The sequence below is a fragment of the Macaca nemestrina genome, chromosome 6, assembly GCF_043159975.1.
Source record: "Macaca nemestrina isolate mMacNem1 chromosome 6, mMacNem.hap1, whole genome shotgun sequence".
Lineage (NCBI taxonomy): Eukaryota > Metazoa > Chordata > Mammalia > Primates > Cercopithecidae > Macaca > Macaca nemestrina.
In genome coordinates this window covers 148,659,802-148,680,646 of record NC_092130.1, presented here as the reverse complement: position 1 = coordinate 148,680,646, position 20,845 = coordinate 148,659,802, and the positions used below count along the sequence as shown (strand labels likewise).

The 20,845-nt window shown below is 42.8% G+C and overlaps 1 protein-coding gene across 1 annotated transcript in view; it reads right to left on the bottom strand.

Annotated features, from left to right (window-relative positions):
• The window catches only part of LOC105473021 (golgi phosphoprotein 3), a 57,352-nt gene extending 36,882 nt beyond the window's left edge, over nucleotides 1-20,470 (bottom strand). Inside the window, exon 1 of the mRNA XM_011726583.3 lies at nucleotides 20,246-20,470. Coding sequence (XP_011724885.1) covers nucleotides 20,246-20,470 — 225 coding nt within the window. The remainder of the gene's footprint in view (nucleotides 1-20,245) is intronic.
• Nucleotides 20,471-20,845: the final 375 nt, after the last annotated feature.

Below are 20,845 nucleotides of genomic sequence, written 5' to 3'. Positions count from 1 at the left end.
GCATGGGGTACTCTAAATTAACAGAAGGTAATGGGTGATGAGGCTGTTGATCAGCTCAGAACTATATGCCTAAGAGCCTGGGAAAAAATTCACGACCCTGGTACTACTTATCCTTTTTTTTAACTCAGTTCGACAGGGTCCAAGAGAGCCTTATCCAGATTTTATCACCCGTTTGCAAGATGCGGCTCAAAACGCTATTTCAGATTCTCATGCCAAAAAGATGATCATTCAGCTGCTTGCTTACGAAAATGCTAATACAGCATGTCAGGCAGCAATCAGACCTATTAAGGGAAAGGCAGATCCAAATGATGAAAAAACTTTAAGTGAATACATTAAAGCCTGCAGTGGCATTAGGGGGCACTTATATAAGGCCAGCCTCCTTGCTCAGGCAATGGCTGGACTAAGGGTAACAAAAAACACATGAGTGTTCCCTGGATTTTGCTATAATTGTGGACAAGTAGGACATACAAAAAGAGAGTGTACAAAGAGCCAAAAAAGGCAAAACTCAGGAGGAAAAAGCAGGGAACCAGGTACCTGTCCTGCACGTAAAAAAGGAAAACACTGGGCTAATCAATGTTACTCAAAGTTTGAAAACAGTGGACAGGCCGGGCGCGGTGGCTCAAGCCTGTAATCCCAGCACTTTGGGAGGCCGAGACGGGTGGATCACGAGGTCAGGAGATCGAGACCATCCTGGCTGACACAGTGAAACCCCGTCTCTACTAAAAAATACAAAAAACTAGCCAGGCGAGGTGGCGGGCGCCTGTAGTCCCAGCTACTCGGGAGGCTGAGGCAGGAGAATGGCGTGAACCCGGGAGGCGGAGCTTGCAGTGAGCCGAGATCTGGCCACTGCACTCCAGCCTGGGGGGCAGAGCGAGACTCCGTCTCAAAAAAAAAAAAAAGAAAACAGTGGACAGCCCTTGCCAGGAAATGGACAGAGAGGCCTGCCCTGGGCCCCAATTCAAAACAGGGCATTCCCAGTTCAGGACGGGACATCCCTGACTCCAAACACAACGTTCCCGGCCCAGTCTATCCCTGTACAAATGTACAGCAATTGTCCCCCTCCACAGCTAAAAACGAGGCAGTAGATTTATGCTGTACCGAAGTCATATCCCTCCTTCCTGGGGAGCCTCCTAGGAAGGTCCAAACAGGAGTTTACGGTCCATTGCCAAACGACCCGGTGGGACTTATACTGGGAAGGTCCAGCTTAAACTTAAAGGGAATTCAAGTGGACTCTGACTGCCAGGGCGAAATTCAAATTGTTATCTCCTCCACTATTCCCTGGAGTGCTAATCCAGGTGACAGAACAGCTCAACTGTTGCTTTTACCATATGTTAAGTTAGGAGAAAGCTCAGAAAAAAGAACAGGAGGATTTGGAAGCACAAATTCAGCAGGAAAGGCTGCCTATTGGGTAAATCAAGTCTCTGACAATAGACCTATTTGTATGGTCACCATTTAAAGAAAACAATTTGAGGGTCTGGTTGACACAGGAGCTGAAGTGTTGATCATAGCTCGTTATCAATGGCCAAAAAACTGGCCCAAACAAAAGGCCCCAGTGGGTCTTGTTGGGGTCAGAACTGCTTCAGAAGTTTTCCAAAGTACTTTTATCTTTCCATATCTTGGTCCAGAAGAACAGGAAGGCACAATACAACCTCTAATTACGCCCATTCCTGTTAACTTATGGGAGAGAGATCTGCTACAGCAACGGGGCACAGAAATTTCAATCCCTTCTCCCCAATACGGTCAAGCTAGTCAAAAAATAATGTCGAACCTGGGCTATGTTCCCAAGAAAGGCCTAGGAAAACAGAAGACGGGCATTACTGAACCAATACAGATTACTGTAAAAAATGACCGAAAAGGATTAGGTTACCATTTTTAGGGGCAGTCACTGTTGAGCCTCCAAGTCCTATTCCCTTAAAATGGAAGACCCAAAATCCTGTTTGCAGTGGCCGCTTTCTCAGGAAAAATTGGGGGCCTTACAGGAATCAGTCAAAGAACAATTAAACAAAGGAAACACTGAGCCCACATTTTCTCCATGGAAATTTGCCAGTGTTTGTTATAAAGAAAAAATCTGGCAGATGGCGCATGCTAACCGACTTACCAGTGGATAGTGCAGTCATCCAGCCAATGGGGGCCCTGAAGCCGGGGCTTCCATCCCCCACCATGATTCCTAGAGACTGGCCATTAATAATTATAGATTTGAAGGACTGCTTTTTTAATATTCCTCTAGCTGAGTCTGATTTTGAGAAATTTGCTTTTACTATTCCTGCTACGAACAAGGAACCAGCAGCCAGATATCACTGGAAAGTCCTGCTGCACGGTATGTTGAATAGTCCTATTATTTGTCAAACTTTTGAGGGGAAGGCTATTCAACCTGTGAGAGATCAGTTTCCAGATTCGTATATCATTCACTATATGGATGACATATTGTGTGCAGCCGAAAATTGAGACCGACTTATCCAGTGTTATTCATATTTACAGGAGGTGGTATAGCCAATGCTGGATTGCTCATACCACCAGATAAAATTCAAACGGCCACGCCTTCCCAATATTTGGGAATGTAGGTTCAGGAAAGCGCAATTAAACCCTAAAAGGTTCAAATTTGAAAAGACTCTCTGAAAACTTTAAATGACTTTCAAAAATTATTAGGAAATATCAATTGGATTAGACCTACTTTGGGAATCCCTACCTATGCTATATTTAATCTGTTCTCTATTTTAAGAGGAGACCCTGCTCTCAATAGTAAACGAGAACTGACTCCTGAGGCTGCCGAAGAATTACAAATGATTGAAGAAAAAATGTGACAGGTCCAGTTTAAAAGAATAAACTCAGGTTTACCATTACAGTTCATTGTGTTCCCTACTCTCCATTCTCCTACAGGGGCTATAGTTCAGAGAGAGGACTTAGTTGAATGTTCTTTTCTGTCTCACAATACTGTCAGAACACTCACAGTATACTTGGATCAGATGGCAATCTTGATTGGGCAAGCTTGCCTTAGAGTCGTTAAACCTTGTGGCTCAGATCCAGATAAGATTACAGTCCCAATGAACAAAAATCAGATTCAGCAAGCCTTTGTTAATTCAGTCAATTGGCAAATAAATTTAGCTAGCTTCACTGGAGTTCTTGACAGTCATTATCCAAAAAACAAAATTTTTCAGTTTTTAAAGCTAACAACACGGGTCCTTCCAAAAATTACCCATAGTGCTCCATTGGAAGGAGCAGTGATTGTGTTTACAGACGGCTCTAGCAATGGAAAAGCAGCTTATGTAGGACCTAAAACCAGAATTATTCAAACTGACTTTCAATCGGCACAGACGGCTGAATTACAGGCAGTTATAGCTGTGTTAGAAGACTTTAAGCAACCTGCAAATATTGTCTCCGATTCAGCTTATGTTGTTCAAGCTACTCAATACATAGAAACTGCACTCATTAAATATCTTGTGAATGAACAACTCATCAGCTGTTTTCTTCTTTACAAAAGGTAGTGCATGATCACTGTTTTCCTTTCAGTATTACACACATTCGAGCACACACTAATCTTCCCAGGTCCCTTGTAAGGGCTATCAAGCTGATTTACTAGTTTCCACTGTGCTTACTAATGCCCAAGATTTTCACTCCCTAACACATGTTAATGCAGCAGGACTTAAAACAAAAATATCAAATTACTTGGAGACAGGCAAAGGACATTGTGCAACATTGCCCCCAATGCCAGGTATTATAACTGCCACATGAAGGGACTGGTGTTAACCCACGGGTTAACCCCCAATATGTTGTGGCAAATGGACGTAACCCACGTACCTTCGTTCAGGAAATTTGCATACATCCAGGTCACTATAGATAACTTTAGTATGGGCAACTTGCCAAATAGGTGAGGCGGCTGCTCATACTAAAAGACATTTACTTTCCTGTTTCGCTGCCATGGGCATCCCACAAAAGATTAAAACAGACAATGGCCCAGGCTACTGTAGTAAATCTTTACAATGTTCCTTCAACAATGGCACACTGAGCACAGTACTGGAATACCCTATAATTCTCAAGGTCAAGCCATTGTTGAACGGGCTAATGGAACCTTAAAATCACAATTACAAAAACAAAAGACAGAAGGGGAAAACAGAGAATACTCTACTCCCCAAATGCAGCTACACTTGGCTCTTATCACTTCAAATTTTCTTAATTTGTCTAGAGAGAGATCAGGTTACAACAGCAACAGAGCAGCATCTGACAGGACAAAAAAAAAATCCTCATGAAGGAAAACATGTGGTAGAAGGACATTAGAATCAAAACCTGGGAAAAGGGCAAAATCATTACATGGGGTCAAGGGTTTGCTTGTTATCTCACCAGGAGAGAATCAACTTCCTGTCTGGGTACCCACAAGACATCTTAAGCTGTGCCATTAGCCAGAATCCAAGGAAGAGGAAAAGACCTCAGAATATCCCTGCAACCCCAGTTCGCCAGATGGCTCAGATGAACATCTCTGTTGAGCAGATAGAAACCAGTAAAACTCGCCAAGCAACTCCACCAACCTGGGGGCAGATGAAGAGTCTAGCTCACATTGCAGAAGACAACAGTGAGGTCTCAGAACAAGCCACTGACCCCCAGTAATCTAATGGTAGCTATGATGGCGGTAATCTCCCTGGTGGTGAGTCTGCCTGTAGCTGAGGCAGATCAAAATTACACTTATTGGGCCTACATTCCATTCCCACCACTGATTAGGCCTGTTACATGGTTAGACTCCCACCCTGGTGGAGGTTTATGTTCATGATAGTGTCTGGATGCCTGGACCAACAGATAACCGAGGTCCTACCCATCCAGAGGAGGAAAGAATGTTAATAAATGTTTCCACTGGTTATCGCTTTCCTCCCATCTGCCTGGGGCCAGCAACAGGATGTTTAAATTATGATAAACAAAGTTGGATGGTTTATGTCCCTGCACATAAAGGATCAAAAGCCTCTATTTAGGAAAACAGTGGAAGAACATTTCAATCTTTGGACACTATTAAATACTTTGAGCACAGCTATGTTATGACACATAGCCAGATTAATAAATTTAAACCGAATAAGAAGCCCTGCCCTAGGCAGGCCCCTAAATGGTCTGAAAAGCTAGAGGTGCTAGCCTGGTAAGATTGTATTGCAAATTGCGCTGCTGTACTGCAAAATAATTCCCATGGAATCGTCATTGATTGGGCCCCTAGGGGACGCTTTGCAGCAAATTGTACTGGACAGCGCAAAGATTGTAGAGAGACTCCTTTTGCCAACGACTACCTAGATAATGCACCAAAATTATATAGAAGAATTGAAACAAATTACCCTATTAAGCGGGAGGAGAATGGTATGGCTCCTCCAAGCCCAAAAATGATTGATCCAATTATAAGTCCAGAACATCCAGAACTGTGGAAAATAATGATGGCTCAAACCCCAATTCAGATTTGGAAAGGACAATATAAAACAGAGACCTACAGTAAAAAACTTTGATTTGCTGTATACATGACCTCTAACTGGACGGTCCCATTGCAGAGCTGTGTTAAACCTCCTTTTATGTTGGCAGCGGGAAAAATTAATATCTTCCCTGACTCTCAAACCATATCATGCCTCAACTGTCATCTTTTTACCTGTATTAATTCTACCTTTAATAAAGATAATAGCATTTTACCAGTTAGGGCCTGAGAAGGAGTATGGATACCTATTTCCTTCAATAGACCTTGGGAGGCCTCTCCCTCCATACATATTATCACTGAAGTACTAAAAGGCATACTTAATAGATCAAAGAGATTCATATTTACTTTAATAGCTGTGATCATGGCCCTTATAGCTGTCACAGCTACTGCTGCTGCTGCTGGTGTTGCTTCACTCTTCTATTCAAACTGCAGGCTTTGTGGAAAGTTGGCAGAAAAAAATCTTCTAAGCTTTGGAATTCCCAAAACCAAATGGATCAAAACTTGGCAAATCAAATTAATGATCTCCATCAAACAGTAATGTGGATGGAAAATTTGATTATGAGCTTGGAGCACAGAATTCAAATGCAACGTGATTGGAATACTTCTGATTTTTTTATTACTCCTAGCTCTTATAATGCCACTGAACACCACTGGGAGACGATTAGATGTCCCCTACAAGGAAAAGCAGATAATTTAAAACTAGATATTGCTAAACTGAAAAAACAAGTCTTTGAGGCATCTCAGGCTCATCTCACTCTGTTGCCTGGAGCTGATATTCTTGCTGGAGCCACTGAGGGCCTTTCTAATATCAATCTTTTAAAGTGGATTAAAACCATAGATGGATCAACAATTGCAAATTTTATTTTAGTTTGTGTCTGTTTACGCTGTTTGTTTTTAGTCTACAGATGCAGATGGCGCCTTGGGAGAGAAGCCAGACACCATGATCAAGCCATGACCGCAATGGCGGTTAATTAAAAAAAAAAATCAATAAAGACAAAAAAGGTGGACATGTGGGAAAGAGAGTTTCTGGGGTGCCAGTTGAGTTGGTCTCCCCTGTGTGAGACACCCATGAGGTGCCATGGGTGGCCTCTGAGGAGAAAAGTCTCCTTATTGCCTTCATGTCTTTATGCCCCAAGAGTATAACCGCTCAGTGGTATTCCACAGGTTGCTCAGGGAGATGACACTCCCTCGAAGCAATGGAGTATAATCAAGTATCTTGGCTCCTCCTGAAACCCGCTCCCATCCATTTCAGTCCCAATAAGCTAAAGACCTTAAGTAGTTTAGACACATGCCTTTGCTCAAGGAAATTCACAGAAACCGCCACTGCTATACATCTTATTGAATGACTCACGAGTTCTCCTTCACTGACTAATCCTTTTCCTCATGCCTTCTTCCCTCTCCCATCGGCCCTAAGAACAAAGAGCTTGTAAACCAATAAATTAGGCGGAACTCTGGGCAGTGAACAAGCCTCCGATGCTCCTCCAGTCCCCTGGACCCCTTTTAAACACTTATTCTGTCTCTAACTCCTTTGTCTCCGCCAGACTTTTATCAACAATGGTCACTATATGTCATTAAGAGAAAAAGGGTTACACAGCAGTCTTAAGATACTTTCCCCTCCCTCTTTTTTAAGTAAAAACGAACAAGGGCAAACTCATTTAAAACAAGACTGGTGGCTCACGCCTGTAATCCCAGCACTTTGGGAGGCTGAGGCAGGCAGATCATGAGGTCAGGAGATCGAGGCCATCCTGGCTAACACAGTAAAACCCCGTTTCTACTAAAAATACAAAAAAATTAGCCGGGCGTGGTGGCAGGCGCCTGTAGTCCCAGCTACTCAGGAGGCTGAGGCAGGAGAATGGCATGAATCCAGGAGGCGGAGCTTGCAGGGAGCTGAGATCGTGCCACTGCACTCCAGCCTGGGCGACAGAGCGAGACTCTGCCTCAAAAAAAAAAAAAAATTTTTTTTTAAACTTACAGCTTTCCTTCTACTCTCTTATATGTACCAATCATGATTAAGACTACAGAAACTGCGAAAGGGAACCATACTTGTATAATGTTTCTAGCCCAGCACTCTGAAAATGCCCAGATCATAAAGGACCCTCAACTATCTGAGGACAAGCAGACGAAGAAGAGATTAATGGATAGATGGGTGGATGGATAAATAGAACATTATAAGTCCACATTTTACAAACAATAATTTCTTTTTTTTTTTTTTTTTTTTGAGACGGAGTCTCACGCTGTTGCCCAGGCTGGAGTGCAGTGGCGCGATCTCGGCTCACTACAAGCTCCGCCTCCTGGGTTCACGCCATTCTCCTGCCTCAGCCTCCTGAGTAGCTAGGACTACAGGCGCCCGCCACCGCGCCCGGCTAATTTTTTGTATTTTTAGTAGAGACGGGGTTTCACTGTGGTCTCGATCTCCTGACCTTGTGATCCGCCCGCCTCGGCCTCCCAAAGTGCTGGGATTACAGGCTTGAGCCACCGCGCCCGGCCCTACAAACAATAATTTCTAAATATTTCGTGTATCTTGTGAAAATCATTAAAATATACGTGAAAATTTTCCTAATTCAAAATTTCACAGAAGCCACCTTAAAAGAGTATTTATGATAACCAAATAGAAGTTAATCCTGAGACTAATTTCCAGTCAGCTTCAAAACTGCTTTGTGATTAGAATTCTCTGGCAGGTTCTGTTCCAAGTCCTGGCTCCCCTAGAATGGAATGCCCATACTTAAATAAATTTTGCAACGCCCAGCTCCACTCCCCTCTGCTCCTTTCCCTCCCTGGAACAGCCTCAGCCTAAACTGCGATCTCCTCTGAACTGAACATTTACTTTCCACTCCCCACCTAGCTCTTAAGACAGTACTACTGGACACTGTAATTCTAATTCTCATGTCTCATCTCCCCGCTACTGGACTGCAAACTTGAAAAAACTTCTCATGTTACTTTTTTATTTCTAAACCCATTTAACAAAAAGATCTGCACAAAGTATAATCTTATAGTTCAGTGCAATTTTTGTGTAAACTTGAAGAGGCTAGGACTTCTCATGTTACTTTTTTATTTCTAAACCCATTTAACAAAAAAGTTCTGCACAAGGTATAATCTTATAGTTCAGTGCAATTCTGCTAATTATTGTTCCCACATCCTTCCCCACTCTCAAGCCCCTTGGGGATGAGGCCTTAGTAGTCAAAGAACCCTACTGAAATGAAAAATGATCAAATTAAAAGGCAGACAAAAGGAAAAAAACTTCAATTAAATAAAAAAGGAAAGGGTTAGGAGCTACTGCCTTCTCCAAGAGACCCAGTCCTACCACCTTCAGTGAAGATCCTGGCGCTTCCGCCTAAAAATAGGGTGCCATCAAAAAGACAAAAGGTGAGGCTGGGCGTGGTGGCTCACATCTGTAATCCCAGCACTTTGGGAGGCCAAGGCAAGAGGATCACTTGAGCCCAGAAGGTTGAGACCAACCTGGGCAACACAGCAAAACCCCATCTCTACAAAATATACAAAAATTAGCCATGTGTGGTGGCGCATGCCTGTAGTCCCTGCTACTTGGAAGGCTGAGGTGGGAGGATCACCTGAGCCCCACAAGTTTGAGGCTGCAGTGAGCAGAGATCACACCACTGGACTCCAGCCTGGGCGACAGAGCAGACCTTGTCTCAGAAAAAAAAAAAGAGAAAGGTGAGAATATGGAAAGGTGGAGAGAACTGGTGATCACAAGGGCTGGAAGAGGTCAAGGCCTTTTGAGTTTTCTGATTTGGAGCGTCAAGGTGTAATGAAACTTAATACTTATTGTGGACCAACTATCTATCAGGCACTTTACATGTGCTATTTTATTTAATTGTCACTGGAGTCATTTTGGAGGCTTGGAGGCTACTGGTATCTCTGGAGGCTAAGCAGTATCTGGAAAAGAGGAATCATGGAATCAATTCCAAGGATTCTTTAAGGAAGACTCTGGGCTTGACCTAAAAATCAGAATTCAAGTGGTACTTTAGGTTTCCAGATTTCCCAAACCAGTTCGGGAGGAATTACAAAAAGATAACTGACCAGAGGTTCAGAACAAAGGTAAAGATAAATATACCTACCATGTGCCCATAAAAATAAAAATTTTTTTAAAAATAAAGGCATAGGCCGGGCACAGTGGCTCAAGCCTGTAATCCCCGCACTTTGGGAGGCCGAGACGGGCGGATCGCAAGGTCAGGAGATCGAGACCATCCTGGCTAACATGGTGAAACCCCGTCTCTACTAAAAAATACAAAAAAATAGCCGGGCGAGGTGGCGGGCGCCTGTAGTCCCAGCTACTCGGGAGGCTGAGGCAGGAGAATGGCGTAAACCCGGGAGGCGGAGCTTGCAGTGAGCTGAGATCCGGCCACTGCACTCCAGCCTGGGCGACAGAGCAAGACTCCGTCTCAAAAAAATAAATAAATAAAATAAAAATAAAAATAAAGGCATAGATGAGCATCTGAATTTGAGTAAAACATTCAGTAAACCAACATATAAAGTGCAAGAGAATCAAGAAATAGTAAAAATGATGGAAATATTAAACACTTGTCAAGACCACTATAAACCGGAATTTACTTCTCTAAGCTAGGTAATCACCAATTTGCATTTGTTCAGCAACATGCTGTTTTCAAAGCACTCACATACGCCAACACATTGGATCCCTACAACTTAGAGGCTTTCGAACAGAACACAAAAGTAGGCCCATTTTGCCCAGGGGAAAACTAAGGTTCTAAAATTCGAAATATTTATTATAATTCTTTCAACCAGTCAAGGGCAAGGCTAGGAGTCAAGAACATAGCAGTCTTGCAGGTCCTGATCCAAAGCATCCTCCCTATGTACATCCTTACTGCACCTAACACATACACCCACTAAAGTTAGTAATTCAGGAGAGGCGAGCAGGATAAAGTTAGTAATTTATTTTATTGAAATCATTTGCAAATCTGTCTTCTACGCAGACTGAATGCTCCTTAAAAGCAAAAAAATTTTTCTTTGTGGCCCAGGGCACAGTGGCTTACACCTGTGATCCCAGCACTTTAGGAGGTCAACGCGGGCAGATCACTTGAGGCCAGGAGTTCAAGACCAGCCTGGCTAACATGGTGAAACCCCATCTTTACTAAAAACACAAAAATTAGCTGGGCATGGTGGCATGTGCCTGTAATCCCAGCTACTTGGGAGGCTGAGACATGAGGATTGCTTGAACCCAGGAGGAGGAGGTTGCATGAGCCAAGATTATGCCACTGCACTCCAGTCTGGGCGACAGAGCAAGACTTGGTCTCAAAAAATAAAAAAATTTTTTTTCCTTTGTAACCCCTGCATCTAGCAAAGGGAATGGCACAGAGAAGGTGTTCAATACTTGGATTAAACGGAACATATAAATACTAAATAACCTCTGATTTCATTTTAGCTAACATGGTATAGACAAAAATTAAATGATATACTCCATTTAGTGACTGAACTGAAATTTAAGTTCTTAAATGTTATTTCTGAGGTTATTTTGTTAATATGGTATAAACTGTTTAGCATTTCCATTTAAGAAACTGGAACTAGAAAATGAAACCAAAGTAAAAATAACCATTAGCAACTTTTACATACATTTTCTTAATTTCTAATCTGTCCCAGAAGGTAGTGGTGGAAGAATACAAAGTTTGCCTATGTATTATCAATAAAAATAACTTTTACCTTAAAATTTTAACTCATAAGTTCCTACATGCAGTTCAGTATGCTAAAATTGTTCCTCTTCCTACTGAACTACAAGCCAAATTCTACTGCAATAAAAATTCTTATCAGAGAAAAAGATTTCTCAACCTCAACTAAGCACAAGCTTAGAATTTTCAATACTGACTTATTTCAATGTTTCTCACCCTTTATTTCATCAGTTCCCTTAAGAAGTATTTTCAGATTTTTTTCCTCATTACCTTCTCCCCCATGAAATTTTAATATGATGGAATATACTATATATTTGTTTGTACACTGTTAAGTGTACCTTTTTATAAACAAAAGAAGTAAAAAAAAATTTTTTTTTTTTTTGAGACTGAGTCTCGCTCTGTCACCCAGGCTGGAGTGCAGGGGCGCAATCTCGGCTCACTGCAAGCTTCACCTCCCGGGTTCACGTCATTCTCCTGCCTCAGCCTCCCGAGTAGCTGGGACTACAGGAGACCGCTACCACGCCGGGCTAATTTCTTTGTATTTTTTTCAGTAGAGACGGGATTTCACCATGTTAGCCAGGATGGTCTCGATCTCCTAACCTCGTGATTCGCCTGCTTTGGCCTCCCAAAGTGCTGGGATTACAGGCTTGAGCCACCGCGCCTGGCCCTATGTATTCTTAATGTGAGTAATGTCATTGTACTGACTGACTGCCAAATGCCAGGCTGAAATATATGACATCACAACATTATAGAACAGGTCAGGTGGAGTGGCTCATGCCTGTAATCCCAGCACTTTGGGAGGCCGACGTGGGTGGATCACATGAGGTCACGAGTTTGAGACCAGCCTGGCCAACATGGCGAAGCCCTGTCTCTACTAAAAATACAAAAAGTACCCGTGTGTGGTGGTAAACGCCTGTAATCCCAGCTACTCAGAAGGCTGAGGCAGGAGAATCGCTTGAACCCAGGAGGTGGAGGTTGCAGTGAGCATAGATCGCACCACTACACTCCAGCCTGGGTAAAAGAGCGAGACTCTGTCTTAGAAGAGAAAAAAAAAAATTCTAGAACAGCAACATAATTTAGTTTTGACACACAGAACTAAATTTATATGAGCTTTGACACACAGAACTAAAATGAATGAACTTGAAGACAGACACGTCCTTCAGTGAATCTGTACTTAGTAAAGGGCCTCTCACGGAGCATGTGCTCAGTAAACATTTGATGAATGGATGGAAACTGTTAGAATCCTAGATGTGTGGTAATCCTAGATTAGAAGCAGTTACACTGCTTCTAAATGTCATTTAGCAAGATGAGAACCTCCAGACAGGCCACAGAAATGCGGACTTCATATCTCAAATCACTTAAAATTCAACTCGCTACAACCCTGGAAACCTGGAATTTTCTGTAGTCAATTTTCAGGAAGGAAAAAAAAAAGATGAAAACCTTAAGCTAAAACAAACAGTTCCTGTTCGGTAATTTTTAACCTTCCTGATTCACTAAACGCTTTTGAGTATCTAATGAAAGCTTTGTCCTCTTTCCCCAAGAAAACACGCAACTGCAGAGTATTCAGAGTTTCTCAGCTCTGTTGACTCCAATTTAAGAACTTCTCCATTAAAGGAATATGTAAACCAAACACAATGCATTAAGTTTAAAAATAAGTTAATTTTTTTGTTGTTCTTTAAAATGTTATTCTTAAAAGTTACCAAAAACATCCTTTTTGGCAATCACACTGTACTTGAATATTAGTTGTGTTTTTGCAGATGAGCGGTTTACCAAACAGGAAGAGAAATAGCCTACATTCTAAATATATTTGTAATGCCTAAGTCAAAAACCTCAAAATGTACTAGATTACATTGTAATACTGCACAATGCTATTGAAACAGGTTGCAGTCTTCCTGCCTTTGATAAGAGAAACCTAAAGTCAAAAACATCAATTTCAAAATGAAGCCAGGTTTCCACTTTTGGCACTTGTCAGGACACTTATTAAAAAGCAGCAGCACAGCTGGGCACAGTGGCTCACGCCCAGCCCTTTGGGAAGGCAAGGCAGGCAGATCACTTGAGGTCAAGAGTTCGAGACCAGCCTGGCCAACATGGTAAAACCCCATCTCTACTAAAAATATAAAAATTAGCTGGGCGTGGTGGCAGGCGCCTGTAATGTCAGCTACTTGGGAGGCTGAGGCCGAAGAATCACTTGAACCGGGGAGGTGGTGTTGGAGTGGGCCAAGAAGGTGCCACTGCACTTCAGCCTGGGTGACAAGAGCAAAACTCCATCTAAAAAAAAAAAAAAAGCAGGAGGAAGACAAGCACTGTCTTTTTGTGCTGCTTCAAAGGGAGACTCACAACATGAAGATAAATTCTCTAAACAAAGACTACAGCATACTTTGATACTATTTAATCTGATTAATGGCAGTAGAAAAGTTATGCTGTTAGAAAGGGGGGGAAGTTTGCAAAGACATAAAAAAGTGTACAGCCAAGTTTAACATGACAAACATAACAGAGCAAGCATAATGCCTGATGCCTCCAGGGGCTTTAAGATTTACATGTAAGATGATTTTATAAAAGCATATTTATTTAAATATCAGAAAAATCCCCCAAATATTTCAAAATCTATCAAAATAACTTCAAAATACAATTGTTTTGTTTTGTCTTTTGAGACAGAGTTTCACTCTCGTCACCCAGGCTGGAGTGCAGTGGCGCAACCTTGGCTCACTGCAACCTCTGCCTCTAAGGTTCAAGTGATTCTCCTGCCTCAGCCTCCCAAGTAGCTGGGATTACAGGTGCTCGCCACTATGACTGGATAATTTTTGTATTTTTAGTAGAGATAGGGGTTCACCATGTTGGCCAGGCTTATCTCGAACTCCTGACCTCAGGTGATCCATCAAGCTCGGCTTCCCAAAGTACTGGGATTACAGGCGTGAGCCACTGCCCCTAGCCTTCAAAATACCATTCTAAAAGGTAAATTCAAATGCTCCATAGAAGAACTCTCAGGAAGTCCAAAATTAATAAATATCATATATAACTTATGGGATGAGTTAGTGAATATTTTGACTGTATTGTAAAAGAATCCCAAAGCATAAAAAGTAATTTCAACAGTATAAAATCTTGTTGAAAAGGTATAAGCAGGCCAGGCGTGGTGGCTCACACCTATAATCCCAGCACTTTAGGAGGCCAAGGCAGGAAGATTGCTTGAGGCCAGGAGTTCGAGACTGGGCGACATAGTGAGACCACGTCTCTACAAAAAAAAAAAAAAATTGTAATTAGCTGGGCATGATAGTATGTGCCTACAGTCCCAGTTATTCAGGAGACTGAGGAGGGAGGATTGCTTGAGATCAGGAGGTCGAGGCTGCAATGAGCCATGATCACACCACCACACTCCAGCCTGGACAACAAAGCTAGGCCCTGTCTCAAAAGAAAAAAAGTACAATCAAATGGTTTAATGAACTTCAAAAGTAATTTTTGAGATCCTGTATATCTCATACTTGTGTTTAAATGCCTGAAAAAAAGATAAAACTTCAAACCTTTAAAAAATATGAAGGAAATATCATTTGTATTAGAAACAACAAAAATTCACTAAAAACTCAGAAGCCTTTATATTTTAAATTACTAAAACTCAGCACATCTGGAAATTCTGAATACTTGTTGAATGAATTTCTGATTTACAGATTTGATATGTAGAGATAGTGGACAGCACCACACATATAGAAAGGAAAACAATTTTTCTTAAGTTATACATCTTCATCACTATTATACTTCAAAGTAGTGACCTTGGGAACCTTATGCCAAAAATGGAACCCATCTTTGGAGCCTGTGTAAAAGTCACACAAAAGTCAGTTCCATCATTTTGGCTAATCTTAAGTATTTTACCCCATTATATATTATTTACCTCAAGTACCTACTTATTTTTCAAGATACAGAAGTTACTGTATTACAGTTCTTGTCTACAAGCATTAGAAACATTAGTAACTGACTCTGGCTATCTTTAAAAAGCAACTTTACTGGAAGGCTGTTGAAACTCACAACATTGAAAGATGACTGGAAAATCAGGCTGGAAAAAAACAGCGCCAATAAACCAGAGAAAGCAGCTCAAAGAATCATGCCAAAGAACAGTCTGATCCACACGCTGACATGACTCTGGAAAGGTCTCCAAAAAACCCTACAGCTTGTTCTTCTCTCAAGATCCAAAGCCCTGAAAGAAAACATTTGACTGGACAAGTCTGGCTGCGTGGCAAAACAGCAGGGATGAATAACAGGCTTCACGAGTGCATCCTAGAGCCGGTCGCAGTAATCCCAACACTTTGGGAGGCTGACGTGGGAGGATCACTTGAGGCCAGAAGATGGAGGCTGCAGTGAGCTGTGGGCTATGATCTCGCCATTATACTCCAGCCTGGTGACAGAGCACGATCCGTCTTAAAAATAGGTTCGGTGGCTCGTGCTTTTAATACCAGCACTTTGGGAGGCTGAAGGGGGAGGATCACTTGAGCCCAGGAGTTCAAGACCAGCCTGAGCCATGTGGCCAAATCCCTGTGTTTATAAAAAACGATTTTTTTTTTATTAGCTGGGCATGGTGGTGTGTGCCTGTGGTCCTAGCTCCTCGGGAGGCTGAGGCAGGCACTTTAGCCCAGGAGGTTGAGGTTGCAGTTAGCCGAGATCACACCACTGCACTCCAGCCTGGGTAACAGAGCAAGACCTTGTCTCAAAAAAAGGCAGCACACTATGGGGAAACCCTAAAGTAATACAAAACAGGGCGAAGACCTGGGGAGGAGTTAATAAATGTCCACAGCAGTACAATCAGAATCACCATGTGGGATGACTATTTTTCCATTATACACGAAAACACTGAAGCTCAGAAAGCTTAAATTATATGTAAAAGCCAAAGAATACACCTTGGACAGGACTATAGAGCCTCTCTCTGCTTCTGCTATTGACAGGCATACTCCAAATTATACTTGGCCACTAAAAATAATTAAATCTAACCTTAAAACACTAAGAGTTGCCACCAATGAAGACATTCGAACGTATATGACACCAGTTATTTGTGGTAATTCTCAACGAAGCATCCTGAAAATATTCTATGGAAAGCATCTATGGATAAACACACACAGGGAAAGGAAAATACCTGGCACTTTTGCTGCCCCTTCCCCTCAAACACTGGGGCAATTAGAGAAATACTGCTAATTACCTGGCAGCTGAATTTAGGTGTAAACTATCTGTCATCCTTACTGTGGCCTTTAAAGAGCTACTTAAATACCTATGCACTGAGTCTCTGCCCAAGTGAGCATGAGAATCCTCTGAGGGGCCTAGGCATCCCTGTTTTATAAAAGCAAAAAAGTAGTATCACTGGTTAAAAAAAAAAATCTGAAATGTGTACTTAAAGAAAAAAAATAATGAATCACAATGACTCTAGACTCACCCCTAATAGGTAATCCGAAGCCAGACCATCTGCTTATTCGAAAACTGAACCTTCTGTTCAGTAAAAAGGAGAGGGAGACTTGACTCAGAATATGTCAAAGTAATTTTTTAAATATTATAGATTATAAACATGTTAAAAAATAAATTGGTAAGACAATAAGAACAAAGGACAACCTCACATGATATGGATGAATCTCACGTTGAACAAAAATCAGACACAAAGTACAAAAAACTAGGCAAAATTAATCTATGCTGAATTCTAATATTAAGCCAGTGGTTACACCTGAGGAATGGGTAGTGACTGGAAAGAAATTCAAGTAGAGGGCTAGGGCTTCTGTTTCTTGCTCTAGATACTGGTTTAACAAGTATATTCAGATAAGGTTATTAGCTCACGTATATAAAATATTTCCAACATTAATGATTTGCTTAAATGTAAAGTTTAGCTTTTAAAGGTCTTAAAAGAATCCACACATTAAAAAGATGAATGCTAAGTAAAAATCAGTTAAAGCAATGAGTTAGCATAAACGCCTAGGTTCACAGTAAGAGAGCAATTCCTGCTTCCTAAAAAGAGTACTATAAGTTAAAGACATGGTGGGGAGCCTCCCAAGGGAAAAACATATGAATAAATAAAGTGAAAGGGCTGGTTATTAAAGTGTAAATACATGATGAGTTGGCTTGATGGCATGCACCTTGTAGTCCCAGCTACTCAGGGCGGATCACTTGAGCCTAGGAGTTTGAGTGCAGCCTGGGCGACATCTCAAGACCTCCATCTCTTAAAAAAAAAAAAAATTTTAAGATGTGATGAAAGGAAAAAATATATAGGCTAATCCCTAAAACCAAAACCTAAAGCAATACAAAATCCAGTTGTCTCAACCCCACCCCTCAACTCTCTGGACTTGCTTACAAAAAAAGAGAAAGAATTTCCCTATGTGGTTGTTGAAATCAGGAAAAAATGCTCACAATTAGCTAGCAAGCGTCTGGACCTTAGCCATGACTAGCAAAGTATAATGAGTGACTCTTGACCAAAATAAACGTAACACATGGTTTCAATTACCTGCCAAAGAACTTTAAATTGTTTAAACTACGTGAGTACGGTTAAACTTCAAAAATTTATTTAGATTATCTTCTTGAGAACCAATCATCAAAAAACAGCATGTTAATATGCTTTACCTTAAACATTTAGAGCAAGGGTGTCCAAACTTTTGGCTTCCCTGGGTCACACATAAAATACACTAACACTAGCAATAGCTGATGAGCTTTAAAAAAAAAAAAAAAAAATTGCAAAAAAATCTCATAATGTTTTAAGAAAGTTTACCAATTTATGTTAGGCCATATTTAAAGCCATCCTGGGCCACATTTGGCCCGCGGATTGGACAAGCATGATTTAGAGAAACATGTACTTCAAAAAACAAATAGGTACTTTCTCACTATAATTTCTCAGTGTGACTCAGAACACTAAAAGCTTATTTTTTAGTTTTTTTTTTTTAGGTTTTTGTTTTCCACCGAGTTTTATCCACACAGAAAAGTCTCAAAAACTATAAACCAAAATGTTCACTCAGGAATATGTTTTAATTTTGCTTTTTTTTTTTTTTTTTGCATTTTCTAAAATGTCTACGTTATTTTTGTCCAAAAAGAAAAATGTTTATGGTCGGGCGCGGTGGCTCACACCTGTAATCTCAGCACTTTGGGAGGCCGAGGCGAGTGGATCACTTGAGGTCAGAAGTTCAAGAGCAGCCTGACAAACATGGTGAAACCCCGTCTCTACTAAAAATACAAACATTAGCAGGGCATGGTGGTGCATGCCTGTAATCCCAGTAATCGGGAGGCTGAGCGCAGGAGAATCGCTTGAACCCGGGAGGGGGAGGTTGCAGTGAGCCCAGATGCCGCCACTGCACTCCAGCCTGGGCTACAGAGCAAGATTCCGTCTAAAAAAAGAAAGAAAAAAAAAAAAAGACAAACGTTTATAATCAAGATTCCAAATTTTGAAGCCTAAAGTTGAACATTTTCTAAAAAGTACATTAGTAGGACACTATACACCTAGTTTACCTTTTTCATCCAAACAACAAGAAATTGCACATACAGCCTGCTTTATCATCACAACTCAATAAACAGGTACAGCACTCCTTTCACAGCCAGAGGAATATCAACTTTTTTCAAGGTTACTGTTATTAAAACCTGAGAAATGGGAAGCCAAGATATGACAGATGCCCTACACGTATCTATCAAGCTAACCTTTAGTTCATTAGATTTCTAAATAACAAGGGTCCATAAACAGTCCATATAAAACTTGCCTCTATCTAATAAGTTTCAGTGACCAAGAAAGATTACATTGTTTTGTAAGACTTTTTTTTTTTTTTTTTTGCCCACCTTCCTAAATTTGGAAAACTTTCTTAAAATCAGGTCTGAGCGCGGAGGCTCAAGCCTGTAATCCCAGCACTTCGGAAGGCCGAGGCGGGCGGCTGACTAGGTCAAGAGATCAAGACCATCCTGGCCAACATGGTGAAACCCCATCTCTACTAAAGGTATGAAAATTAGCTGGGCGTGGCGTCGCACGCCTGTAATCCCAGCTATTCGGGAGGCTGAGGCAGGAGAATCGCTTGAATCCGGGAGGCAGAGGTTGCAGTGAGTGGAGACCGCACCACTGCACCCCAGCCTGGGCGACAAAACAAAACAAAACAAAACAAAAATACAAAATTAGCCTGGCATGGTGGCGCATGCCTGTAATCCCAGTTACTCAGGAGGCTGAGGCAGAAGAATCGCTTGAACCGGGGAGGCGGAGGTTTCGGACCGCGGCATTGCACTCCAGGAGCTTGGGCAATAAAAGCGAAACTCCGTCTCAAAATAAACAAATAATCATTTCTTAGGCAAATGTAACAAATACAGCAGAACGTTATAGAATCTAGGAAAGAGTATATATGCATATGTATCTATCACTTTTTCAACTTTTCTGTATGTGAAAATTTTGGACACTGAAGTGAAAATAAATGCTTTCAAAGTCAGAATGCAAAGAAATATCTATTGCAACTTCAACCCACCTGAAAATCTGAGGCCTTTCATCAACTCACAAACCCACATTTCAAGCATTCGATGAAAAAATCCTTTCTTAAGACGGCAAGACTTTGAGATTAATCAACTGATAAAATATAAAAGCTATACTAAAAATAATCTCTAACCCAAGTCAAGTTCACCTAGAAAGTCATTTGCCAGGAGTTTTCATGAGAATTTTGACTTAACTTTACTCAGTAAAAGAGCTTTTCCCTCTATTACCACTTCGCCTACGTTTTTCCTAATTCCCAACAGTAAGCCTTAACTGAAGAAGAAAATCCCCAGCAAGCAGATCCGGACACCCCTCCCAGGTCCTAAAACCTGCAAAAACCCAAGAGTTCGTGGCGCTGGTGGCGCCAGCTGTTTGTTTCCCGGGCAGTCTCCGGGTTGGATTTGCACCCTGGGGTCTACACGGGTTAAAAACGCGGAAAAAGGCGACGAAGAAATACAAACTGCCAGGGTGTCGAAATGAAAGGAGCGACTGTGAAAAGGGTAAGGAAAAATCCAAGCCATCTCTACTGGGAGGATCCGGAAAGCACCGGCCGCGCAGGGGGTCAACAAACTCCGACACTGCTCAGGGTCAGCTGGGCGCCACCGGGCGCGGGCTCCGGAGCGAGGGCAGGTGCGCAGGCCGGAAGCCTCGGGCGCTCACCTGGCACCTACCTGGAGCTCACCTGGCGCCCGGGCCCCGCGCCGCCTCCCCCCGCCCTGCCCGCCGCGTCCGCACCTCGCGGTCCTTGAGGCCCAGCAGGAGCACCTCCTCCATCAGGGTCAGCCGCGTTTCCTTGGAGTCGCCCTTGTCGTCGTCGTCCTGCTCGTCGCGGCGGCTCTGCGCGTCGTCCTCGCTGCTGCCGGCGCCGCCGCCCGCCGCCCGCTCCTTGTCGGCGGCGTTGCGGGAGGCCTCGGTGCGCCGCTGCACCAGGCCCGAGCTGCGCTGGGTCAGCGAGGTCATGGCTCCCGCCGAGGCGCCGAGCCGGGCCGAGAGGGACGCGGGACCGACCGGCTCGCCCTCCTCCTCCCCGCGCGGCCTCCGACCCGGGTTTCCGTGTTAAATCCGGACGCCGGGGCGACGTCCGTCGGCAGCAGGGCCGGGGGCAGTCATGAGGAGACAGGTCAGGGCGAAGCGGGCTGGCCGGGCGTCGGCGGAGCAGGAGAGGGGCGCCTTCCTGCGTGCGGCCGCGGCCCCCGAAACAGCCCGAGCTCCGAAACGGAGGCGGCGGCGGCGCCTTTCCAATATGGCGGCCCCGGCTGACGTCACCGGAGGATGTGGCAGAGTCGGCGCGGGAGAACTGGGCCGGGAGACGCCGGAAGCGGCGGGCGGGGACCC